At 57.7% G+C, this 20,665-nt stretch overlaps 1 protein-coding gene across 20 annotated transcripts in view; it reads right to left on the bottom strand.

Annotated features, from left to right (window-relative positions):
• Positions 1-19,052, bottom strand: part of GRM4 (glutamate metabotropic receptor 4) — a 111,214-nt gene extending 92,162 nt beyond the window's left edge. For 6 of the 20 annotated variants that reach the window (XR_010946871.1, XR_010946872.1, XM_067753296.1 and 3 more), the window contains exons 1-2: positions 17,544-18,294; positions 5,867-6,762 (exon numbers count right to left, since the gene is read on the bottom strand). Coding sequence is in view for 17 of the 20 variants with exons in the window: in XM_067753296.1 (XP_067609397.1) it covers positions 5,867-6,385 (519 nt within the window). In the remaining 3 variants the exon portion in view is untranslated. Of the gene's footprint in view, positions 1-5,866; positions 6,763-7,095; positions 7,358-11,842; positions 13,048-15,154; positions 16,266-16,922; positions 17,447-17,543; positions 18,299-18,586 lie in introns of those variants that run through there. The other 14 variants (XR_010946870.1, XM_067753298.1, XM_067753299.1 and 11 more) reach the window with 9 other exon arrangements.
• Between the last annotated feature and the right edge of the window lie 1,613 nt (positions 19,053-20,665).

The following is a 20,665-nucleotide window of genomic DNA, read 5'->3' as shown; positions in this document are numbered from 1 at the left end:
GCAGACCCTGACACAGGACACATGCCATGTAAATGCTGCGATTATTCTACCCCAACGACCTCTTCAGGAGGGTCCCTCATTCACCCCCGAACATGCACTGAGTGAGCCTTCTTGGGACAAATCTCTAACAACAGCCAATAGTGGGACATGGGGATACCCTTTAACGGGGAACAAAGCATTAAGCGAAAAGAATTCCGTAAGTCAGCAAGGGGCTGGAGGTATTTGGGAGGAGGAAACAGGTGGCCCAGGGGTCACCAAAGTGGTGGGCACTGGTGGCCAGTGGCTGGACCCCATGGTAAAGTGAGCTTACCTACACTTATCCCCACAGCCAGGAGCTCATGCAGGCTCTGCAGACGGGGGCCCCCCTGCTGTCATTGCAGAGTTTGGGGAGACATGGGGGCTGCAAATGGCTCACTCTCCGTGAGTCCCTTCAGCCATGATTTCCTGAGGGCCCCCCATGGACCTGGCATCTGTTGGGATCCTACAGGCGCAACTTAGAGGCCAGCAGGGGTCAGCTGATGGTCTCTGTCTCATCTACTTAATTCCAAGGGCATAGCTCAAGAGCAGTGCTAGACAATATGTAAATGAACAGGCATGGCTGCGCTCCCATAAAACTTTACAGACACTGAAATTTGAATTTCATATAATTTTCCTGTGTCATGACATATTGCTTTTAATTTTTTTTCAACCATTTAAAACACGGAGACCATTCTCAGCTCATGGGCCGTACAAAAACAGGCAGCAGCCCAGAGGGGAAGCCAAGAGAAACATGAAAACAAACAAAGAAATACGGACATGACTACAAACTGTGGTGAGGGTCATGAAGGGGAAGATGGGAAAATAATATAGAATAACTGGGGGATGGAGGGTGGTTCTCTGAAGAGCGTCCACTTAAACTTTAGGTTGAATGAGAAGGATGCAGCCTCAAGGAGTAGGAGGAGAACATTCCAATAGAGACGGGACAGCAGGTGCAAAGGCCCTGTGGTGGGCAAACAGCACAGTGTCTTCAAGGAACATAAAGAAAACAGTAGGACTGGTATGGAGTGCACCCAGGAGAGGCAAAACGATGTGGTCAGAGCACCAGGTAGCACAGGGCCTGTCAGACTGGCAAGCATTTTGGAAGTTTGCGTTTTAATCTAAGAGCAATGCAAAGTCAAGAACAAGTTTAAGCAGGGTGGGGAGCAGGTTGGATTTGGCTTTTAGCAAGGTCGCTCTGTTAGCTGAGCAAAGGCTGGGCTGTGGAAAGGCCTGTCTGGAAGCAGGGAGAGGAGAGAGGTTTCTGCCGGATCCGGGTGAGAGCGCACAAGGTGGGGGTTGAGGAGACTCCAGCACGAGGACGTGTCCTAAAGGAGAGCCTGCAGGATCTGCAGATGGTAGAAAGGCAGAGGTCAAAAATGCCACCACGTCTCTTGGCCTGGGCGCTGCAAGCACAGAGCTGTCTTCAAGGACAGGCAGGCTGTGTGAGAGTGGGTGGACCCTCTTGAAAGTTCCTCCTGGTTGTGCAGTGAAAACACTTTCAAGCAGAACATGGGGTATCAGCTGAGCCACAGAGGTTCCCCAGGAGCCCTGGGCCTGGCACTGAGGGGCAGACAAGCCAAGCACCTGGCAGGCAGCTTTCTCTAAAAGGCACCACAGACCCTTACCAGCACTCACAGCCCCGCGAGGGACAAGCCCTCACAGGCCAGGCTGACGTGGCACAGAGAGCCAATGTCGCCCACCAGTGTCCCTGGCCCGGCCTCTCCTAGGAAGCTGGGCACCTGCCCTCCACCTGCTGGCTGGCATCCCCTCTCCCACCTGCCCCTTCCTGCCCTCTCTCCACTCCACCCCAGTCTTAGTGCTCAAACCCCACTGTGGTGACGGCCAGAAAACCCTCATTACCTGCAAGTTAAGTTGGCCACTCAGTCTCCACACCACAGGGAGACACCTGAGGCCCAGCAGATGGCCGGTCCTCTCCAGGATCAGCCTCAAAGGTCACCATCTGTCCCTGCCCACCGGGCCCAGCCTCTTCCACATCAACGGAGCCTCTCATGCTGACTTAAGGCCCAGCTACAAGCTGTGCAATGACATTTTCTGCAGGCTGACTGTGTGCCAGGCACCAGGCTAGGCCTTTTCTGGACATTAACCCTTAATTCCCACACCAGGCCTAGGAGACCACTGTCATCCCCTTTTTACAAAGGAGGAAACCGACGCACAAACAGGCTAAACGATTTGCCAAGGTGGCGAAAGCTGTCTGGCTCCAGTCTCCAGATGCTTACCCACCGTGCTAGGCCACATTCCCATCTTCAAGCCTCAGTTTTTGTTGTTGTTGTTGTTTTTTCTCCACTGCAAAATTAATGAGGGACTCAATGCAATGATTTCTGGATCCTTCTGAGCTCTTACAGGTCAAGGATTGGAAAACTGTTTCCTTCCAGGGCACTTACTATGTTCTTTTTCCCCCCAACAATAACTGCTCTCAGGAAAAGATATTACTGACTCGTTCATACTATGGTGTAAGTGACTGGTATGGTGAGTAGATATGGTGGATATGGTGAGGTAACTCTGGTGGCACAGCGATTCAAACTCAGATCTGACTGGCTTCAGAACCTGGGCTGTCCCCATGACACAGCATTGTAGAGGTCACATCCTCTGCGTTAGGCTCTCCTCTGAAAAGTAGTCTTTAGCTCCATCAATATTCCCTTGACTAGGAGAATGGAGCCAAAATGAAGATGAAGGAGTGGGTGGGAACAGGGGAGTAAAGGATATGAGCTGTCAGACCCACAACTTCCCGAAGTCAGGGCTTCTGATCCCTAATGACGGCCTGGGTTTGAGGCCCCACTTCCAACCCAGTTGCTTTGGGCAGGCAGTCTGGAAGGAGTCAGTTCTGGGAGCTGGGACCTGACTCCCAGCCCTGGCCCGTCCCTTAATCAGGGCTCAGTTTCCACAACTGTACGACAGGAAGTTGGCCCCTCCCAGCTCTAGCAGGTGTGAGTTTTGCTCATACCCTGGCCTTGACAGAACCCCATCAGCATTCTCCAGGCAGGAAATTACCCCACGTGCCCCCAAACCCAGAGCTCCTCTCTAAGCTTTGCACAGGAAATCCACCTCACGGAGGAAAGAGAGCTGTAATCACAGCCTCTGGGGGGAAGTTCCCAGCAGACCCCACTAATAGCCTTGGCAGGGAGCGGGGCTGGGGCGCAGCAATGCCCTTTGAAACAGACACCTGACACCGCAGCTCCCCTGGCCCCCAAGATGCCCCTCCCTCATCCTTCCCTGCCTGAAGCTCTGCACCTGACCTCCCTCCTCAAAGTTCAACCTTTTTGTCTCTGTAAATGGCTTTTCAGTTTCTGGCCCAGCCTCTCATTTCTACCAGTTTAATTATTGAGGAGCCCTCTTGTCGCCAGCCTGGAACATTAACGCTCTTAAAAGGGACCCAGGGACTTCGGACCATAGCCAGCTGTCTCCTTCTGCCTCTCTCCCCATCTCCCCCACCGCCCGTCCCCTTTCCTTTCCCAACAGGCCCCTTCCGTCCCCCTTCCTTCTCCCCTCCCTAGGCCTCTACCTCCCAGTCCCATCTTGCTCTCGGGGCAGGACAAAACCCAGGCCACGCCACATTCATATGTGACCAGATGGGCAGCTGAAGAGCCCTCGGCTGGTGAGGCCCTTTGGTCCCAGAGCCCCTCACCCCACCAGCGACCTTCCCCATCCTGGGAGAGGTCAGCACAGCAGTCACAGCCCACTGCTGTGTGGGGCTTCCAAGAACCCGCTTCAAGGCCTCATGCTGACAGCAACCTTTCTTAGAGCCTTGGCCATGTGTCTGGTGACACCTCTCAGCTCCTTTGATCTTTTCCACCTCCCTATAAAGTGCGTACTGGTTCCCCTCTAGGACATGGTGGGGAAGGACCCTTACCAATGTCATAGCCCCAAGGGCCCAATCACGTTGTTTTATCATCTTTATAAAACACTTTTTAAAAGACACAGACTCACCAAGGTGTTTAATACAAAGCTCAGAAAAGGACACTGCAGCAGCCCCACCTGTAGTCTGGTCTTCTCAAAGGCTGGGGGGCTGTGCCCCACTCAGTCAGGATGACCCAGGTCGCCTCACCTCCCAAGCCCAGGGAAGGCAGGCTGAATTGGTGACACAGCTCACCGAAGCCATCACTAGGCCCTGGGACCACAGAGCCTTGCTCCCCCTCCCCTCTGGGTCTCTACTCCTCACTGCAGAATTGGGCAGGTGGAGGGACTGGACCAGTTTCCCATTCCCCAACCATCCCACCAACGAATGTCCACAAGCAACACTGCTCCCCAGCGGTTGTTCAAATTGCCCGCTACAAAGGCAAAGTCTCCTTCAAGTCTCCGGCTTCAGCGTGATTTTGCATCCTTCAGAATGCATCCATTTGTTTTTAAATTAAAATAATGTTTTCATCTGGATCATCAAGCAAAACCAACACTACAGGAAGAAGGCCCCAAGGCAAGGACTGCAGAGCACACGTGGCCCAGACCAGCCTATGGCAAAGTTCCAACCCCGCCCCTGCTGTGACAGGACAACTCAACCACCTTTCTTTCCCACCTACCCTCACAGCCAACACAGAGACATTCGCACCGTTCATCCCCACTTCTACCCCGGCCCCCAGAAATGCCCCCCAAGTACTGATGCATCATGGGATTGGGCAAACGTGTTCCAGAAAGGGTCCAGGAGAGACGGCTCCAGCCTCAGCGCTTCCCATCCTGCATGAGGCCAAACAGCCTCTCTCTGTCCACTCCCTAACTCTGGAGCCTTTGAGGAGGCAAGGGGCCAATTCCAGAGGCCAAGAATCTAACACCAGAGTGAAGAAGGGACCCAGAGGCTCCATTTGTGCCACTTCCTCCTCCCTCACCCTCTTCTCTCTCCCTCTCTCTCTGTCTTTCTGTCTCTCTCTGTATCTCTCTGTCTCTCTCTCTCTCTCTGTCTCTCTCTCTCTCTCTCACACACACACACACACACACACACGCACACACAGCAAACGAGGAGGCTCCCAGAGAGAAGCAGGCACATAATTATTGGTAAAATGCTTGTAATGTTTTTCTCTCTACCCAGTAGCTTTCAGTAGTTTTAGCAGCTTAGCGAAGCACTTGGCTCCAATTGAATTGCAAATCAGCAGCTCCTGCCCCAGGAAGAGAGGAAGGGAGGCGGCAAGGAGGGGGCAGGGAGGGATTCCAGAAGGAAGGGGAGAAAGGTGTGCAAGGAAGAGGGGCAGAAGGAAGGTAATGAGCCAGGGAGGCTAAGCTCAGGGCCAAGGGCACCAGAAACAGGGACTGCCCGCTCCTCCAGGCCTTTTCCCGTTCTCATCTCCGTTCACTGCGGTAGCCAACACCTCATCCAAAAAATCAGGACACATCTTCTAACTATAATCCTGAGGTGGAGCGGAAGGGCCATGCGGGGCTTTCTCAGCTACCCGGGAGAAAAACAGATCTTTCTTGGCAATTGCAATTATTGAAAAACAATGTCAAAACAAAAGTCTTGCTTTTTCTCCCTGGCAATCTCCAACATTCACATTCCCATTCTATGTTTATCTTTTAATCTGTCTACCTTTCTATCTACCTAAATTTCTATTCGTCCATCTGTCTGGGTTTTTTATATTTCTGTCTGCCCATCTCCTCCTCCCTTCTGTTGTTCGCCAGTACTTCCTTTCCCCTCCCGGTTCAGAATTCCCCGCAGAGGAGCAGAGTCGATCAAGGAGCTGCCTGCAGCAGGTGCTGTTTCAGCACCATGGTCAGCACCACGGGGCTGGGTCCCTCCTCACCACAGGTCAGCCCCAAATTCTCAGAGATTGCTCGGGGAGCTGGGAAACACACTCTCTCCCTCGGATTCAGGAGGAGAAGAAGAGAAAGGAGCTGGGCAGGCACTAACCTTGAAGAGACGAAGGATGTTGGCCACCATGATGGAGACCGAGCTCCCTGAAGCACCGATGACACCCACCACGCGCTCAGGTTTAGTGATGATGGGCGGGCCGCCGCTGCCACAGCGGACCTCCGTGCCATCCTTCTCAATGAGCGCCTGCACAAAGGTCAGCGACTGCTCCAGGGCATGGGTGTCCCTGGAGCAGGTGTCCAGTATGCGGGCGCCCAACGTGATGTTGGGCAGCAGGTCCGGGTCATTGTTAATGCGATCTAGAGCAAAGAGCATGGCCTCCAGGCGGTGGATGCCCTTTTCCTTCTTGAGTTCTCCGCAGGCCTTGCCCTCTGAGCCCCGGCCGTGCACCGGGAACAGGCCTCCCAGAGTGATGTCACCATCTATGCGGATGGAATTCATTTGAGGGTGGCCTTTGGGCTTCCCCAGGGAGGAAGGCACCCAGGGCCCAGACAGGCTGAGGAGCAGGCAAAGGAGCAGCCGGGCCCACCACCAGCCCCAGCCCCTCTTCCCAGGCATCTCGGAAATCCCTAGAGACCCATGAATGGCAGGCCTCCCTCCTAGCCGTGTGGGCCCCTGGCCCACAGCCTGGGGGAGCAGGGGCAGAGCAGCCCCCACAAGTCTCTCCAGTGCAGCTTCAGCAGCAGGGCGGCTGATGGCAGCCAACAGGCTGAACCATGCTGGTGTTCCTCGCCCCGCAGGCAACGCTCAGTTACGGGCACAGGCCATGCTCCCAGATGGCAGGGAGTGCCTGGGGTGCAGCAAAGCTCTGGGCTTGGTCCCCACGTCCTGCAGGCCTGTTCTTGGTGGATGACTGTGAAAGGAGGAGAGTGCTCCTAGCTTGGCAGGTCTTGGCATCAAGGGGAAAACAGCTCCAATGCTCTCCTCTTACCAACCTTAAAGAGAGAGAGAGAGAGAGAGAGAGAGAGAGAGAATCAAGGAGAAGCCCAAAGAAGACATTAGCAATTCGGATCTCTCATCAGGAGCCTGAGAGCAGGAGATGCTGGAGGTTATAGCCAAAGACTCCACAAATCTCCTGAGCTTGGTTTCCTCCCAGCTGCTGCTCAACTTTGGTCCAAATGGGAGAATTTGAGGCAGAAATTGGGTGGTGTCTGAAGATTTCTTAAGGCCTGTGCCCACTACCATCAGACCCGAGGCCTCAGAGAGCTCTCTCCCCAGGCAACAGCCTGGGAGGCTTGGGCAGAGGAGAGGCCCCTCTCAACACTCACCCACAGGAAGGAGCAGGCAGAAACCGGTCCCACAGGGCACAGCTCATTTCAGAGACGAGGAAACCAAGGCCCAGAGCAGGAGAGCACCTGACCCGAGTCACACAGCGGGCAAGCAGCAGAACGCTGCCTGGAACCCAGCTTTCTGGCTCCCAGCTCTGGAACCAGACACACTTGGGCTCCTTGAGGACTCAGAGACAAGGAAAGCCAACGAGGCCCAGGAGAAGAAGTCTGGCTGAGAGCTGCTCAGCCTGAAGGCCAGGGAGAAGCTGGGGCTGCCGGGGCTTTGGGGTTCTCCTGCTGAACTGGGGAGGGCTCGGTGGACCCTCCCATTTCCACCCCAGCTGCTCTGCCCCGGCCGGCGGGTGGTGGGGGAGGGGGGCGGGCGGTCAACCCAACTGAGGCTCATTTTCTCTTGCTGGGCCTCCCTCCCCTCCCCTCCCCTCCCCTCCCCCTCTCTAAGGGTCTTTCTCTCTTAGTTTCCTTTGCTCCTTCTCTCTTCCCCACTTCCTCCCTCTTCGAGTGGGGCTTGGGTTCTGGCCTGAGCTAGTGCACGTTATGATGACGGTCGTTATTATTGTTGTTGTGATTAAATATTTATCTGCAAGGGTGGAGGAGGGAGTACCAGCTCTTCCTCATTCTCATGGCTAATTTGGGCTAATTTCCCCAGGACTTCCTTGTGTGGGCCCAGCCTTCCCTTACCACCAGCAACCTCCCTGCCCTCGACTCAGGAGGCCCCAGGGAGAAAGGCGGAAAGCTGAGCCAGGGCTTGGCTAGGGGGCGACCCCAAGGCCCCCTTCCCCATGGGTTTGTCAAATGAAGACCAGCAGCCACTCACCCGTTCTGTGCCTCAGTTTCCCTAGCCATTTGGAAGAAGAGCTTGTGTTTGGGTTGGGAGGTGTCCCTGGAAATATGGTCCCTCTATCAATACCAAGTGGTGGTCTCAGAACCACCCATCCCCCACCCCACAGAGGCCCTGACTGCTCCAGGTCTGCACAAGGGGTAGAGGAGGAGAGGGGGCACACCCCAGGATCCAACCTCAGCTCCCGGGTTTCTTCTAAACCCTCACCTCACATCTTACCCCCGCATCAGAATGCTCCCTCCTCCGTTTAGCTCCTCAGAGGCCAAGAGTATGGCTCTTAATTCTCCTCAGCCCCCTCTGCAGGTGAACCAGTAGCCCAGAGGGACCACATAACTCTGCCGAAGTCAAACAGCAAGTCAAGGCGGGTGAGGACTCAAAGCCAGCCCCAGTCACACTGAGAGAGCCTGGGGAAGCTGGCGGGAAGCCAGGACTCAGTGACCTAGGGCTGGTGTAGTGCTTTGGGGAAGGCTTAAGAGCTGTTAAAATACAAGAGCGGGGCAGCTACACCTGTGTGGACCCCTCATTAGCACTCACCCCTTTGTGTGAGTGAGTTATCAGATCTCTCTCCCAGGGGGCCGTGGGGAGTGAGGGGATGGGGGATACTAGCTGCTGAGGCCAGTTCTAGGGGATTCAGAAGAGAAACAGCAGAAGCCTCAGACCACCCTGCAGTCCTGCTGCTGCCCTGCTGGAGGCCACACCTGTCCCCTAGGGAGCCCTCAGTTTCAACATCTGTAAAATGGATGGGCTGGAATAAGACCCAGTCTGGAGGCCATCCTGTCCCTGTGGGAGCATTTCAGTTGTCACAATGATGAGAGTCACCTACTAGCTTGCATCCAGGCAGGGTCAGAGATGGCATGGGCAAGACAGCCCGCACAATGAAACACTGTCTTGTCCAAACGCCAATTGTGCCCCATGGAGAAATAACAGCGAAGGACAACATAGCGCTGTGTGCCAGCCACCACGCAGGTGCTTCTCAGGTGACACTCACATCCCTATGAGCCAGGTGGGATTTTTATCCCCATCACACAGATGACGAAGCTGAGGCACCAAACGTCAAACAGTGACACAGCCCAGGGACACGGAGCTTGGGCAGGCCGCCCGGGCCCTGACCACCCCACCACGCTGGCCCCGAGGGTCTCTCAGGCCCTGCCCAGTTCCCACATCCTAGGAAGTCAGGCTTGGTTTTCTTGAATTTCAAATGGAGGGATTTCTGGCATCAGGACAAGGTGGTGAGCCGAGGCTGCAACAGGGCAGACTCAGGCTGGGAAACCAATGCACAGCAGCTTCTGACAGTCAGGCCCTGCAAAGGCTTCCAGATCCTTCGTGAGGGCTCAACACTGGCTTCTCTTGAAGCCTAAGCACCTCTGGGCTGATCAGTGCCCGCACACAGACACACACAGACACACACACACCATAGGCAGGGCAAGGACAGAGGCCACACAGGGGAAGGAGGCCTCAGTGAGGAGAAAGGCAAATACTTGCAAGATGAGAATCACGACCGCAAGGCCCCGGGCCCTGCCCCAAGCTGCTCAGACACCAGCAAGGCCTCTCTCCATTGGACTGGGTCCCAGCCTGCCTGCAGCGAGTCCCCTCCAGCCCTCAGACCTACCAGGCCTGCCTTTTCCGAGCTTCTCCAAGAGCTGGGCAAACCACCGCCTCTTTCAACCTCCCCTCCTTCCTTTGATCAGCATAACAGGCACCAGGGAAAAGTAAAAATACCTGGGAGTGAAAGGAGCCAGGAGAGCAGAGGCTGGGGGTGGGGCGGACAGGGGGAGCCCGGCTGATCCTCCCTCCCCCACGGGGCACCTCCACCTGCAGGGGAGGGGGGAGCTGGGGGGGTGCTGGGAGCCCTCAGACCACTCCCCCAGGTCCAAAACAGCCAGGAAAGCTCAAACTGGGACAGTTAGGGGGGGTCCCGCCCGAGGTGAAATCACCACGATGGCCACCCACCCCCAGATGGGTCTCCTCTCCCGTCCTCAGTCTCCCTTTCCCACCTCCCTCCTCAGCCCCTTACTCACTTCCCTCTGCTGTCCCTGCTAGATCCTTTCTCCAGGGAGAACCCCTTACTCACTTCCCCCTGCTGTCCCTGCTAGATCCTTTCTCCAGGGAGGACAGAACTAGGCAGGAAGGGATGAGGAGCACAGGGTAGAGCAATAGTTCACTGGCCAATGGCATTTTCCAGAACATTCTCCTCAGTGAAAGGGGATGGGGGAGGGGAGGCTGGGGGGAGAGCTGTAGTTCACCCCTCCCTTAGCCCAGCCAGCCCCACCACCTGAGGGTCTCTCAGACGCCCGAGGAACTGGCCAAACCTACCTCAGTGACCCCTTCCAAGTCTTAACAAGCAGGATTCCAGGCTTTTCTCCTGCCTGACCTCAACCCTTCCCTCTCCAGCCAGGGCCTGGGCCATAAAGAACCACAAACCACAAAACAACAACCAGAAGAGAGCTACTGTGACTTAATAAGCTCCAATTTAGTTTTCACTGAGCTGCTTTTTCTTCTCCAAAAGCTAAAGAAATAGAATTCTCCCAAACACGAAATAAAGGGCAGAGTCGGAGGGAGGGACCCCGCACTTTGCTTCCAGGGGTGGGGGCCACAACCAGAGCGGCTCAGTCCCCCCTCCAGCCCTCCGAGGGGACGCTCAGCCTCCTGACTCCTCTGCAGGCCAGCAGGCCAGCCCCTAGGGCTGAGCGGGTGGAACGAGGAAAGCCAGGTCCAGAAAGGACTCCCCGCCTGCCCGGGGTCCCCAGCACACCCTCCTCACATTCCTGAGCCAGGCCTCCGGACCTATGGTGGCCCTTCCCCTCTGCCTGCCCCAGTTTCCTCCAGCACCTACTTCAGCTCTCTTCACCTTGACCTCTGCTGGGCCCAGCCCAGCCCAGGTGCTGGGAGAACTCAGGGACTGTGAATGGAGGAGTGGAGTGGGGTTTGAACCCTCTGAGCTGTTCAGACGCCTCATCGCCCACATTTCACATTTCCACGGAAGGAGGGGCTGGCAGCTCCACTCCCCAAAGGGGACAGTGAGGGAGAACCTGAGGCCTCTTCCCTCCTTTCCTACACCACCCTCACCCCCTTGGGACTGCAGGTCACCTCTAAGGCCCCCCTCTCTCCTGACCCTGGGGACTTGCGCTGGCTGGGCAGAAGTGAGGTTTGCTAGACAGTCTCCTTTCAAATGGACAAAGCCTAACCCAGGAAGCAGGTCATCAGAAGCCCGCTCCACCCCAGCTGCACCAGCAACAAACCTCCACCTGTATGATTTGGGTCCCTAAGGAAAGGGGGTAACCAATTATCTCCCTCAAAGCCCAGCAGCACAACCCTCTCCCCACCTGGACCACAACCTGAGGGGATCACGTCATCCTCATCTTGATATCTCTGCATCCCAGCTTGCACGGTGCCTGGCATCCCCCCCTGGGGTCTGTGGAAGTGACAGTGATCCCTGGGGTCTTTCCACCCTTCTCTCCCAGGTAATCTAGTTCTAGAATAATAGGAAGAGTAGCCCTGCTCCAGGCACTGACCCAGCCCGAGCCATGTTCTAAGAGCAAGAAGGAGGGAAGAGTGGGGGTCTGGACCCCATGCCCCCTTCCCTTCAATTCCCTGAGCTGTTCCAGCTCCCTGGCCTGATCAGGAACCTCTCAAGTTCAGAAACCCCAGACCTCACTTCAAAACCCATCCTCTCCCTGTTCCAAAACAAGGACCTGGTTCAGAAGTGACTGGCTCTGTGCTGAGCATGCGGTGGGTACTGAGAAATGCGTGTGGAAGGAACGAAGGAAGGGATGGAGGACATAATTCCTGAGCTTCATGCCAACGGAAACTAAGAAGGGGGAAACAAACCAGTTGCCCATGCTTCCCTGACCCTTGGATTCCCTCCAGCCTCCTCCCTGTGAGGCTTACCCTTCAAGTGAGCAACTGAGATACTTCTTCTTCCAGGAAGACTGCCCTGATGATTCTAGTTCCTGTTATCTCCTTCCTCCACAGTCAGTGCCATAAAGCCTCTCTCTGTGTGTTGTTATTGGGCACTGATAAGCCTCGGAGCACGTTAAGGGCCTGGGTGCACAGCACCGCCCTCATCTCGGTGTCCCAGTGCCCAGCCCAAGGCTCAGAATGCAGGAAATTCTCAGTCAACAACCAGACAAAGCCAGGTCCCTGCCCAGAGCCAGCACAGCACCACCCTCACCAGTGTGGAGCCCAGGGCAGGGAGTGGGGGTCTGCAGCAGCATTCCAGGTTCCCGGAGTGGGGCTCAGACCTTGCCCTGAATTCTTACAACCCTCTTGTGTGGGCAGGCATGGAATATAATCCATGACCATTCAGTTATTCAATGTGCCATCCGAATACGTGCTGAGCTCCTGCCGTGTGCCAGACTCCGTTCTGAGCACTGGGGAAACGCTGGAAGTGAAAACAGACACAAACACCTGCCCTGGGAAGCCAACATCCCAGTGGGGGAGTGGCGCAGGAGAGACAATAAATACATCTACACACAGATGGGTGGCACTTCAGGGGATCAAGGGGCTATGAAGACACACAAGGCAGGTAAGGAGAAAGGGAATGACCCAGAGGAGCTTTTTCAGAAAAAGATAGTCAGGGAAGGCTTCTCAGAGGAGGTGGCATTAGAGCAGAGATTAAAAACAGTAAAGGCACGAGCCATGTGTCTGGGAGAAAAACATCCCAGGTAGAGAGAACAGCAAGTGCAAAGGCCCTGGGGTGGGCATATGATTAGCATTCATTGTTCAAGGAACAGCAAGGAGGTCAGCATGACTGGAGGGCAGTGGGAAGGGAGAGAGGCAGGAGAGGAGGTCAGAGCGGGCTCCAAGCATAAGATCAAGCAGGACCTTGTGGGCCATCGTGTGGATGGAGAAAGGAGGGCCCACTGTGAGCACAGCAGACAGGGACTCGGGACTAGAGAAACCAGAGGCTCAAAGGCAGCCACCTGCTAAGGCCACAGCAGCTCCCATCAGTTGCAAGGCAAAGAAAGCACATCTCATTGGCACTGGGTCCCACCAATTCAGCTCAGAAAATGCCCAGCCTTGACTTTCCCCTTCTCCCAGAGCCAGGGGGCCAGCCACCAAGCTCACGCTTGCTCAAGGTCTCCTCCAACCAGCAGCCCCCATGCAGACCCCCAGGCCTCTCCTTCTGGCCCCAACTCACCCCACCCCCACTTGCCAGGACCATCCAGTTTTCCAGCACAACATCCAAGCGGGCAAGTGCCTTTGTTTGCAGCTGTTGCTAATGTGGGCTTCCTGCTAATGCTGTTTCTTCCTCTCTCCTCCTTCTTCCTGTCCCCCCCACTGAACCCCGGCACTGCCCTGGAAACCTGGGGCCCACTGGCTTAGGGAGTCCATGTCCAAACCCTACTGCCTTGCACAGCCACGAACAGAACCACAGCTGTGGGGGAGACTTCCCACCCTAAGGCACCCTGAGGCCAGGCACAAAGAAGGGGCCGTGACATCTGAGAAGCGATCACCGGCCAAAAACTTAAGAATCCAGGTCAAGTCCCCAATCTTTATTTCTATATTCAAATCTAAAAATAACCCTGTAGCGATGAAGTGTTACTAGAAGTCACAGCCCAGCCAGAACACGGGTCCAGAGACTAGTCTGTCCCCCTGAGGGACAGAGGGATGGCTGCGAGGGTTGAGTGTGGGGGACCCAGGGAGGACTCCAACCTCCTGGTCCCGATGCAGGTGGCCCAGCCTGGGACCGCCAGGCAGCTGAGCTCCCCAGGGCGTCATCACAGCCCCTGGGCGGCCAGGGCTTTCTCCAGGAGAAGAGGGAGGCTTAGGAGACACTACAGCTTGCTCGTCAGCATGGCTCGAGCCGAAATGGCACGGCTGTCATTATGGGCTGGCATTTCCCAATTACTGCAGATAATATCTACCTTAATTGAATGGGGTCCAGATAATGGCATTATGCACCGCATTCCCCAATTTATTTAATATACGTGTGTACACATATATTTATGCCTCACTGCTGCCACGAGATTGCTAAACGGTGAGGTTAATTATAAAACATTTCGACGGGAGTCATCAGCTTTCATTTAAGGGTGATTTTTGCTATCCTTGTGGTGCTCGTTTTTCCAAGGAGCCAAGAGAAACTTGGACAGGCGGCTAGAGACTCTCTCTGCCCTGTGGGCTGGGGGGCTGGGGGGCAGGGCTGCAGGGCAGGCTTCATCTTTCCTGAGCGAGTTCCCATTATAAGCCTCCCTTTCAGGAGCAAAGCTCAGGCAGGGAAAGAGAGGTTGGGGGAGCAGAAGGGGGGGCGGTACTGAGGCAGAAGCCCCCAGAGCTTGACTCCAGGACTGGCGGGGAGCAGAAGCCCGCTGGGAAGGCAAAGCTACATGCCTGGGGTTGGGCTGAGAGGCAGCAGGGAGACAGTGGAAGAGAAGCAGAGCAGAGGACAGAGGGAGGCCAGAAGCTGCACAGCCAGGAAAGAAACAGAGCTCCCAGGAGCCAGAGAAAAGGCAGCCTGCACTCCGGCAAGGGCCAAAGGCAGTGAGATCTTGAGATTAATTTTTGATACTCCCCTGCTAACTAGGGCAGAGTAGACACGGAAACAAGCCCTCCCTGCTCTTTCCAGGAGCCGGCACCAGGCTGGGGTGGTGGCGGGGGGAGGACCAGAAAGCTGGTGCCCTCCACTCGGGCCTGCTGCCCACCAGGGGAAGCCCCTCAGCCTCCTCCCTCAGGTTGGCCTGAGCAGCCAGCAGCTCTGCCAGCCCCAGTGAGCAGGGCCAGAGCCCAGATGCCAGCTCCCCCGCGCCTTCTCCAGGTGGCAAAGGCGGCCTCTCTCTGCAGAAGTGAGATAACATCCCATCCAGCAGCTGGCGGGCCCAGCTACCCAGGCTGCCAGTGGGGCCTGCCCATTGGAAAATGGGGTGCTAGACTGAGCAGAGGAGGACAGCAGGGGTGGGCAGATGTCTTGGGGTCAGTGGTAATTAGGGGCTGCCGGCCCCACACTTGTCTAGGGGAGAGGATGTATCTAGTGGCTGTAATTATGAAGCTCAGAAGCCCATGGTCCTGGGGCCATCGTTTCCTGCCAGCTGTCCCCCTGCAGTGGAACAGGTTCGGGTGTGGCCAAGCATCCTGGAAGCTGGGCAGGGGACCCCTCAGGAAGCAGGTGGGGGCTGCAGAGCCCCTCTGGTCTGGGCCCGCCCCCGACCCGTCTGGCCAGCACACTGCTCGTCCACAGGCTTGCTCGCTGACTCTCTCACCTACCTCAGCTGCCTGCCTGCTGCTGTGCAAGGCGCTCCCTCCTGGAGATGTCAAGCCTCCAACAGAATGAAGCCACACAGAGGAAAGTTGGGGGAGGAGAGAGGAGAGAGGAGGGAGGTGGGAGGAGCGGCCTGTGCTGGACCACTGAAGCCAAAAAGGCAGCTAAACTCCTGGCCTGCTCCCTCCTCCCCTTCTGCCAGCTCAGGACCTATTTTATGGGATGTGCTGCATGCCCCGCCCCCAACATCCCATACATCTCTCTCCTGAAAATCCACCACCGGTAGAGCATTCCTTTGGGTTAAGCATTGCCTTCTTCGTCTCTGAATCTCTCTTCACAGCAAATGCCCCTGGGATGGGTAGCCCTAGAAGCGAGCAAGACCTCAGGAGGGAAGAGCTTTTTGATGTTTTTGTCCCTGACAGGTGTGAAGATGTTGACATTCAAGGGAAAGTTGAGGGCTAGAATGACAAAAGTTGGGGGGAGATGAAGACAGTGGTCAACAACTTCACAAGTGGACAGGCATGCCCATCCGGGGCTAAGCAGAGGCTCAGAGGCACCATCCCCAAAGGTTCCCCACCTCATCCCCAGGACAGAACACTAGGTGCTGGGAAGGCCCTCCAGGAGGTGGTCCTCTTGGGGATCAGGGAGAGGGGCAAGGGCTCTGACCCCTACTCCCCGCTGTAGCCTCTTCGGGGGCCCTTGCCACTAGTCCCAGGGCCTGCCCAGGAGAGGAGATAAGCCCCCTGCCCTGTCCGGTGGATGACCACACCCAGGGGCCTCCAGACTGCTCCGTGGGAATTCTCTCTGCCACGTCACGAGAGGTCATCAGAAAAGCCCCTGCAAGTCCTCACCTCTTCATGGAAGTTCTCCCACCACCTCATGCCCTGAGGCCTCTGAGGCGCAGAGGTGCCCACCCAGAGCCTGGGGCCCAGCATCCAATGTGGAGTCAGGGAGAAAGCAAGGCAGACCCAGGACACATCCTGGGGAAGAGGCAACGGCAACTAGAACATTTTTCACTTCCACCATGAGCTGACCCAGGGATGGGAGGCTGTGGGAACGGGGTGCCCAGTATGGAGACTCTTACAGAGCTGGCCGCCCTGCCAGCCCTCAGCCCCCAACCTCACCCCAGAACGGAGGAGAGGAGGGACTATGAGGCAGACACACACACACACACACACACACACACAATCCTCCCTCCACCGTCATTTGGCTTTCTGCCAGACTGACAGAGGGGCAGACAGACTAACCACGGCTCCAACAGACACGCGGCTTGAGGCACCCCATTAAGCAAGACCAGCTCAGTCCCGCAAAGCAGCTTCTCCCGCACCAGGGGCAGGGAGGGTGACCGGAGTAGGGAAAGAGACAAGGAGTCTCCTCCAAACAGGACCGAAAGTCTGAAGGCGGGGGTGTCACTCGCGGCCTGTGGTAGGGGTCGCTCTTAGGTTCGGGCCTCAGGACTCCCTGCCGCCGCCACTGCCGCCCCATTTCAGCACAAACAGCGTCAGACCGCCCCGGTGCGGGGGCGCCTCTCGCAGTCGGGGCCTCCCCCTCCCAGCCCCGCCCCCGCGCGGGGAGGGGGCGCTTTCAGCTCCTGAGCGCCGGGGAAAGCCGACCCCGGAGGGACCCCCCGAAAACACACACACACACACACACACACGGACACACACACACGGACACACACGGACACGGCCCGGCTGCCCGCCCCGCGGCCGCGTAGAAGCAAAGGTTCATCAGGGTCCCGGAGAGGGTCGGTCCCGAATATCCGAGAAGCACCTGACCGTGAAGTCCCGGGGCCGCGGGGAGACCCCAGACCCTGGGGTGCCGTCCCATCCCGCCTCCGCCGAGAGCAAGCCTCCGGCGCCGGGGTCGGTCGGAGACGAAGGCGACGCTGGGGCGGCCACGGGAGCGGGACGCGGGGCTGGTGTGGGTCAAGGAGCAGAGGCGCGCGAGGCTGACGCTGCTCTCCCGCCGGGAGACCGTGGGGAACCGGGGCAAAGAACGGCCCGCGCCCCCGCCCGCCCTGTCTCTCCGCAGAGGGGGCGCTCTGATGCCGCCGCCCCCACCTGAGCGCGGGCTCGACCCCCCCAGTCGGGGGAACCCGAAACAACCCCAGGCACAGAGACACTTTCCCCCAGGCCCGCGAAAGAGCCACTGCCCTACTGCCTGTCTCGGGGCGGTGGGACAGCCGGCCCCAGCCCCGAGGGGAGACCCTCTAGCCCGGGTCCCGCGCCCTCCAGCCCCGAAAGCTCCGGTCCGCCGGCCCTCTGGGCAGCTCCGAGCCCGGGAGCTCGTCAGAGGCCACCTCCCCGAGCCCTGGAGTCCCCGCCGCAGCTCGCGCCCCAGAGGCCGGAGGGCACGGTCCCCTCTGCCCGTTCCCCGCGGGCCACAACTCACCGCGCGCCGGCGAGGACTCGGTGGCGCACCCGCCCGCGCCGGGGGCGCAAGGAGGCGGCGGCCGGAGGCTGGCTTTTCGCGGTGGCCGGAGCCCGGGCCGCGGCGGGCGGCTCGAACGCTGCGGTCCGAGCCCGGCGCGGAGCCGCCCGGAGTCCGGGACGCAGCGGGGAGGAGCAGGCGGCCGCCCGGCCCGAGCCGCCTCCAATCGCGCAGCGGTCTGCTGCTGCTCCGGCGAGAGCGAGCCAGCGAGCTAGGGAGCGGCGGGCAGCCCTGCTCCGTCCGCCGCGGAGCCCGACGTCCGAGCCGGAGGGAGAGAGGAGGCGGCTCCGGGGTGCGGGGTCTGGCCGAGGGCTCCGGGCTAGGAAGGGAGTGGAACGTGAGCCGAGCAGCGAGCTCAGCCGGCTGAGATGCGGGCGCCCGGGGGCGCCGCGGCAGCCGCACGGCAGCAAGAAAAAAGGAGAGCGAGCTTGAGAGCGCGCTGGAGAGCGAGCGAGCGAGCAAGCGAGGAAGACGCCGAGAGGGGAGGCTGCGGGAGGGGGCGGGCGCCGGGAGCACGAGGGGGCGAGGGGACCGCAGCCGCTCAGCCCGACGCCCACTCTGCTGCCGCCACACTCGGGAAGGCGCAAGCCCTGCCCGCCAAGTTTGCTCTGCAGGTGCGGCCGAGCGCGCGGCTTCCGCCGGCCTTTTAAAAAGAGAGCACCTGGGAGCCCACCACCGACCCCACACCTCCACCGCCGGAAGGCTGGGGCTTGCCCAGCTTCCCGCCACCCCTCCGCACCAGCCCCGCCTTATGCTCCCCCTCTCACGACGCCCCACCGGCGTCCTCTCCTGGAAGCCCCTTTTCCCCCCTCCCCCGGGGCGGATGTCTGCTCCTCGACTCAAAGGACTTGGCAGGGACCCCTCCTGACCCCAAAGGTCGAGGGTCAAGGAACATAGCATCCCGACACACTCCCTGAGAAGTACAGCAAACACAGTGATGCCAAGGGGTCACACTCCTCCCCACCCCCACCCCCATCTTCCCTGAGCATCACTAAGACCCCCACCTTAGGCCAGCTTATCACACATCTGCACCACGCACGTGGCGTGTGCCCCCATGTGGCATGTTCATTTGCACAGCCCACTGCTCCTGGTTTGAGCATATGACACAGGATGGGAGGGGGAGGGGATTCCATTTGCCCCTGGTCACACAGCCTTCAGGAGCCCCTTCCCACTGAAGTCCCTTCCACCCCAGAACTCCACCAGGCTTGGGGAACTCCCACTCCATGGCCCACAGCCCACTGGTCTCCCTCCAGCCCTGGTCTGCAAAGTTTAACAGGTGGCCTGGCTGGCAGACAGGAGCGAGCCTGGGGAAAAAATCCCTTAGCCAGGGAGAAGCTGGAGCCCCAGCTCTCCTCCTCCCCAGGGGGCTGTGAAAAATCCCAGGAGAGGGCTGGCCTTAGAGAGGAAGAGAGGGAGGGAGACTTGCAGCCCTCTTAGGATTGCAAGAGCATCCCATCCCAGACTGCAGAAGTGTCTTCAGTTAGAGCTGTGACAAGTGACTGTCCTTGTCCCAGGGAGGGTGCTCAGCACAGTGCCAGAGAGCTGGGGGGGGAGAGTGGCTGACCAGCGGCCTCCCTCCTCCACGTCAGTACCTCAGTCATCCTGGCTGACCTGCAGAGTGCCATCTGGGCTCCACTGTGCCCAGGCCTGGGGGGATTCATGCCCCCCACAGCCCAACCCCTCATTTCCACAGATAATTTCTTCTTCTAGATCAGGGGAATGTCTGGGACGGCCTGGGAATAGCAGGGTCTGACCCTCCCCTACTCTGCCCTTTCTCCCTCCCTGCTCCTCATCCAATGCCCCGGCACCTTCCCAAAGACCCACTCAGGCACTCCCTCCTCCAGAATTCCAGACACTGCCAGGCCAGAACCATATCTTGTTCACCATGGTTCATCCAGGGCCTGGCACCATGCCTGGTCCTAGTGAAAGCTCAATCACTGTTTGGTGAATGAACACATGTTGGCAAAACATGAACTCTCTTTGTAACTGTCTCATGTGATAGCCCCAAATACATGTCTCATTTACCCAGTCAGACTGAAGTCTCTGGTGGGAGGGCGGTGATCATGCATTCATTCATGCATTCATTCATGCCTTTTTTTTTTTTTTTTTTTTTGATGCAACCAGTACTGACCGAGATCCTGCTGCATTCCTAGTCCCAGGAATACACAGAGGGCAGCACAGCACCCTGCCCTTGAAGAGAGCACCCTGCCCTTGAAGTGTGCACCCATGGCCGTGCGCACCTCGGCCAGACGCATTTTAGAGAGGCATGAATGAGCTAAGGCCACCAAAGCTCCCGCTGTCTGCCGGCTCTGCCCAACCGCGTGTGCGCTGCTCTGGGCTTACAGGAAACTCAAGTCACTCCTGGAGAGGCCGTGGCCTTGGGAACAGCCTGCCCAGGTTCCAACCAAACCCCCAGCATACCTGGGTCCTCCTGCCCAGGGTCCCTCAGTTTCCCACCTGTACAAAAAGGACCATGATGCTGACCTCAGAGCAGGGCGGCCGGGTTGCTGTGCAAGAAGCCACCCAGTTAGGGGTGCTGGGAGGTTCAAGTTCAGCCTGCCTTGGGCTTGACATGGGACACATCCTGTCTTGAGGATGGGTCTGCCTAAAAGATGGGGGTCCTTTGTCTGATTCCTACCAAGGGTCCATAAGGACCAGAGTCTGGGCCCTACTGGCAAGGCCATCATGAAGAGGGAATGAAATAATGGATGCAGGGCACCCAGTCTTGTGTTTAGGTGCCCAGAAGTGGGAGCCACTGCAGTTTTTAACACAGAATATAGTCCTCAATATCCTTTTGTTGAATAGCCTTTTGTTGAATGAATGAATGAATGAATGGAACTGAACATAAAGGGGCCATGGTTTATTGAGAGCCAAAAGGAGCCCAGCCGCTCTCCCCACCCCCTGGCCCTCAGCATTGCCTGCACTCTGGCCATAATTATCCCACCCCCCACCAGCTGTGTCGCAGAAGCCTGGGTAGGCTATATTTTTCAGGGGTTAAAAAAAGAAACACTGTTGGCTGGCAGATGGCTGAGTTTGTGGACTCGTCCAGTTTGAAGGTCTCAGCCTGAGGCCTAGGTCTTCTG

The sequence above is a fragment of the Pseudorca crassidens genome, chromosome 10 (assembly GCF_039906515.1).
Source record: "Pseudorca crassidens isolate mPseCra1 chromosome 10, mPseCra1.hap1, whole genome shotgun sequence".
Lineage (NCBI taxonomy): Eukaryota > Metazoa > Chordata > Mammalia > Artiodactyla > Delphinidae > Pseudorca > Pseudorca crassidens.
This window is presented reverse-complemented; position numbering and strand designations above follow the sequence as displayed.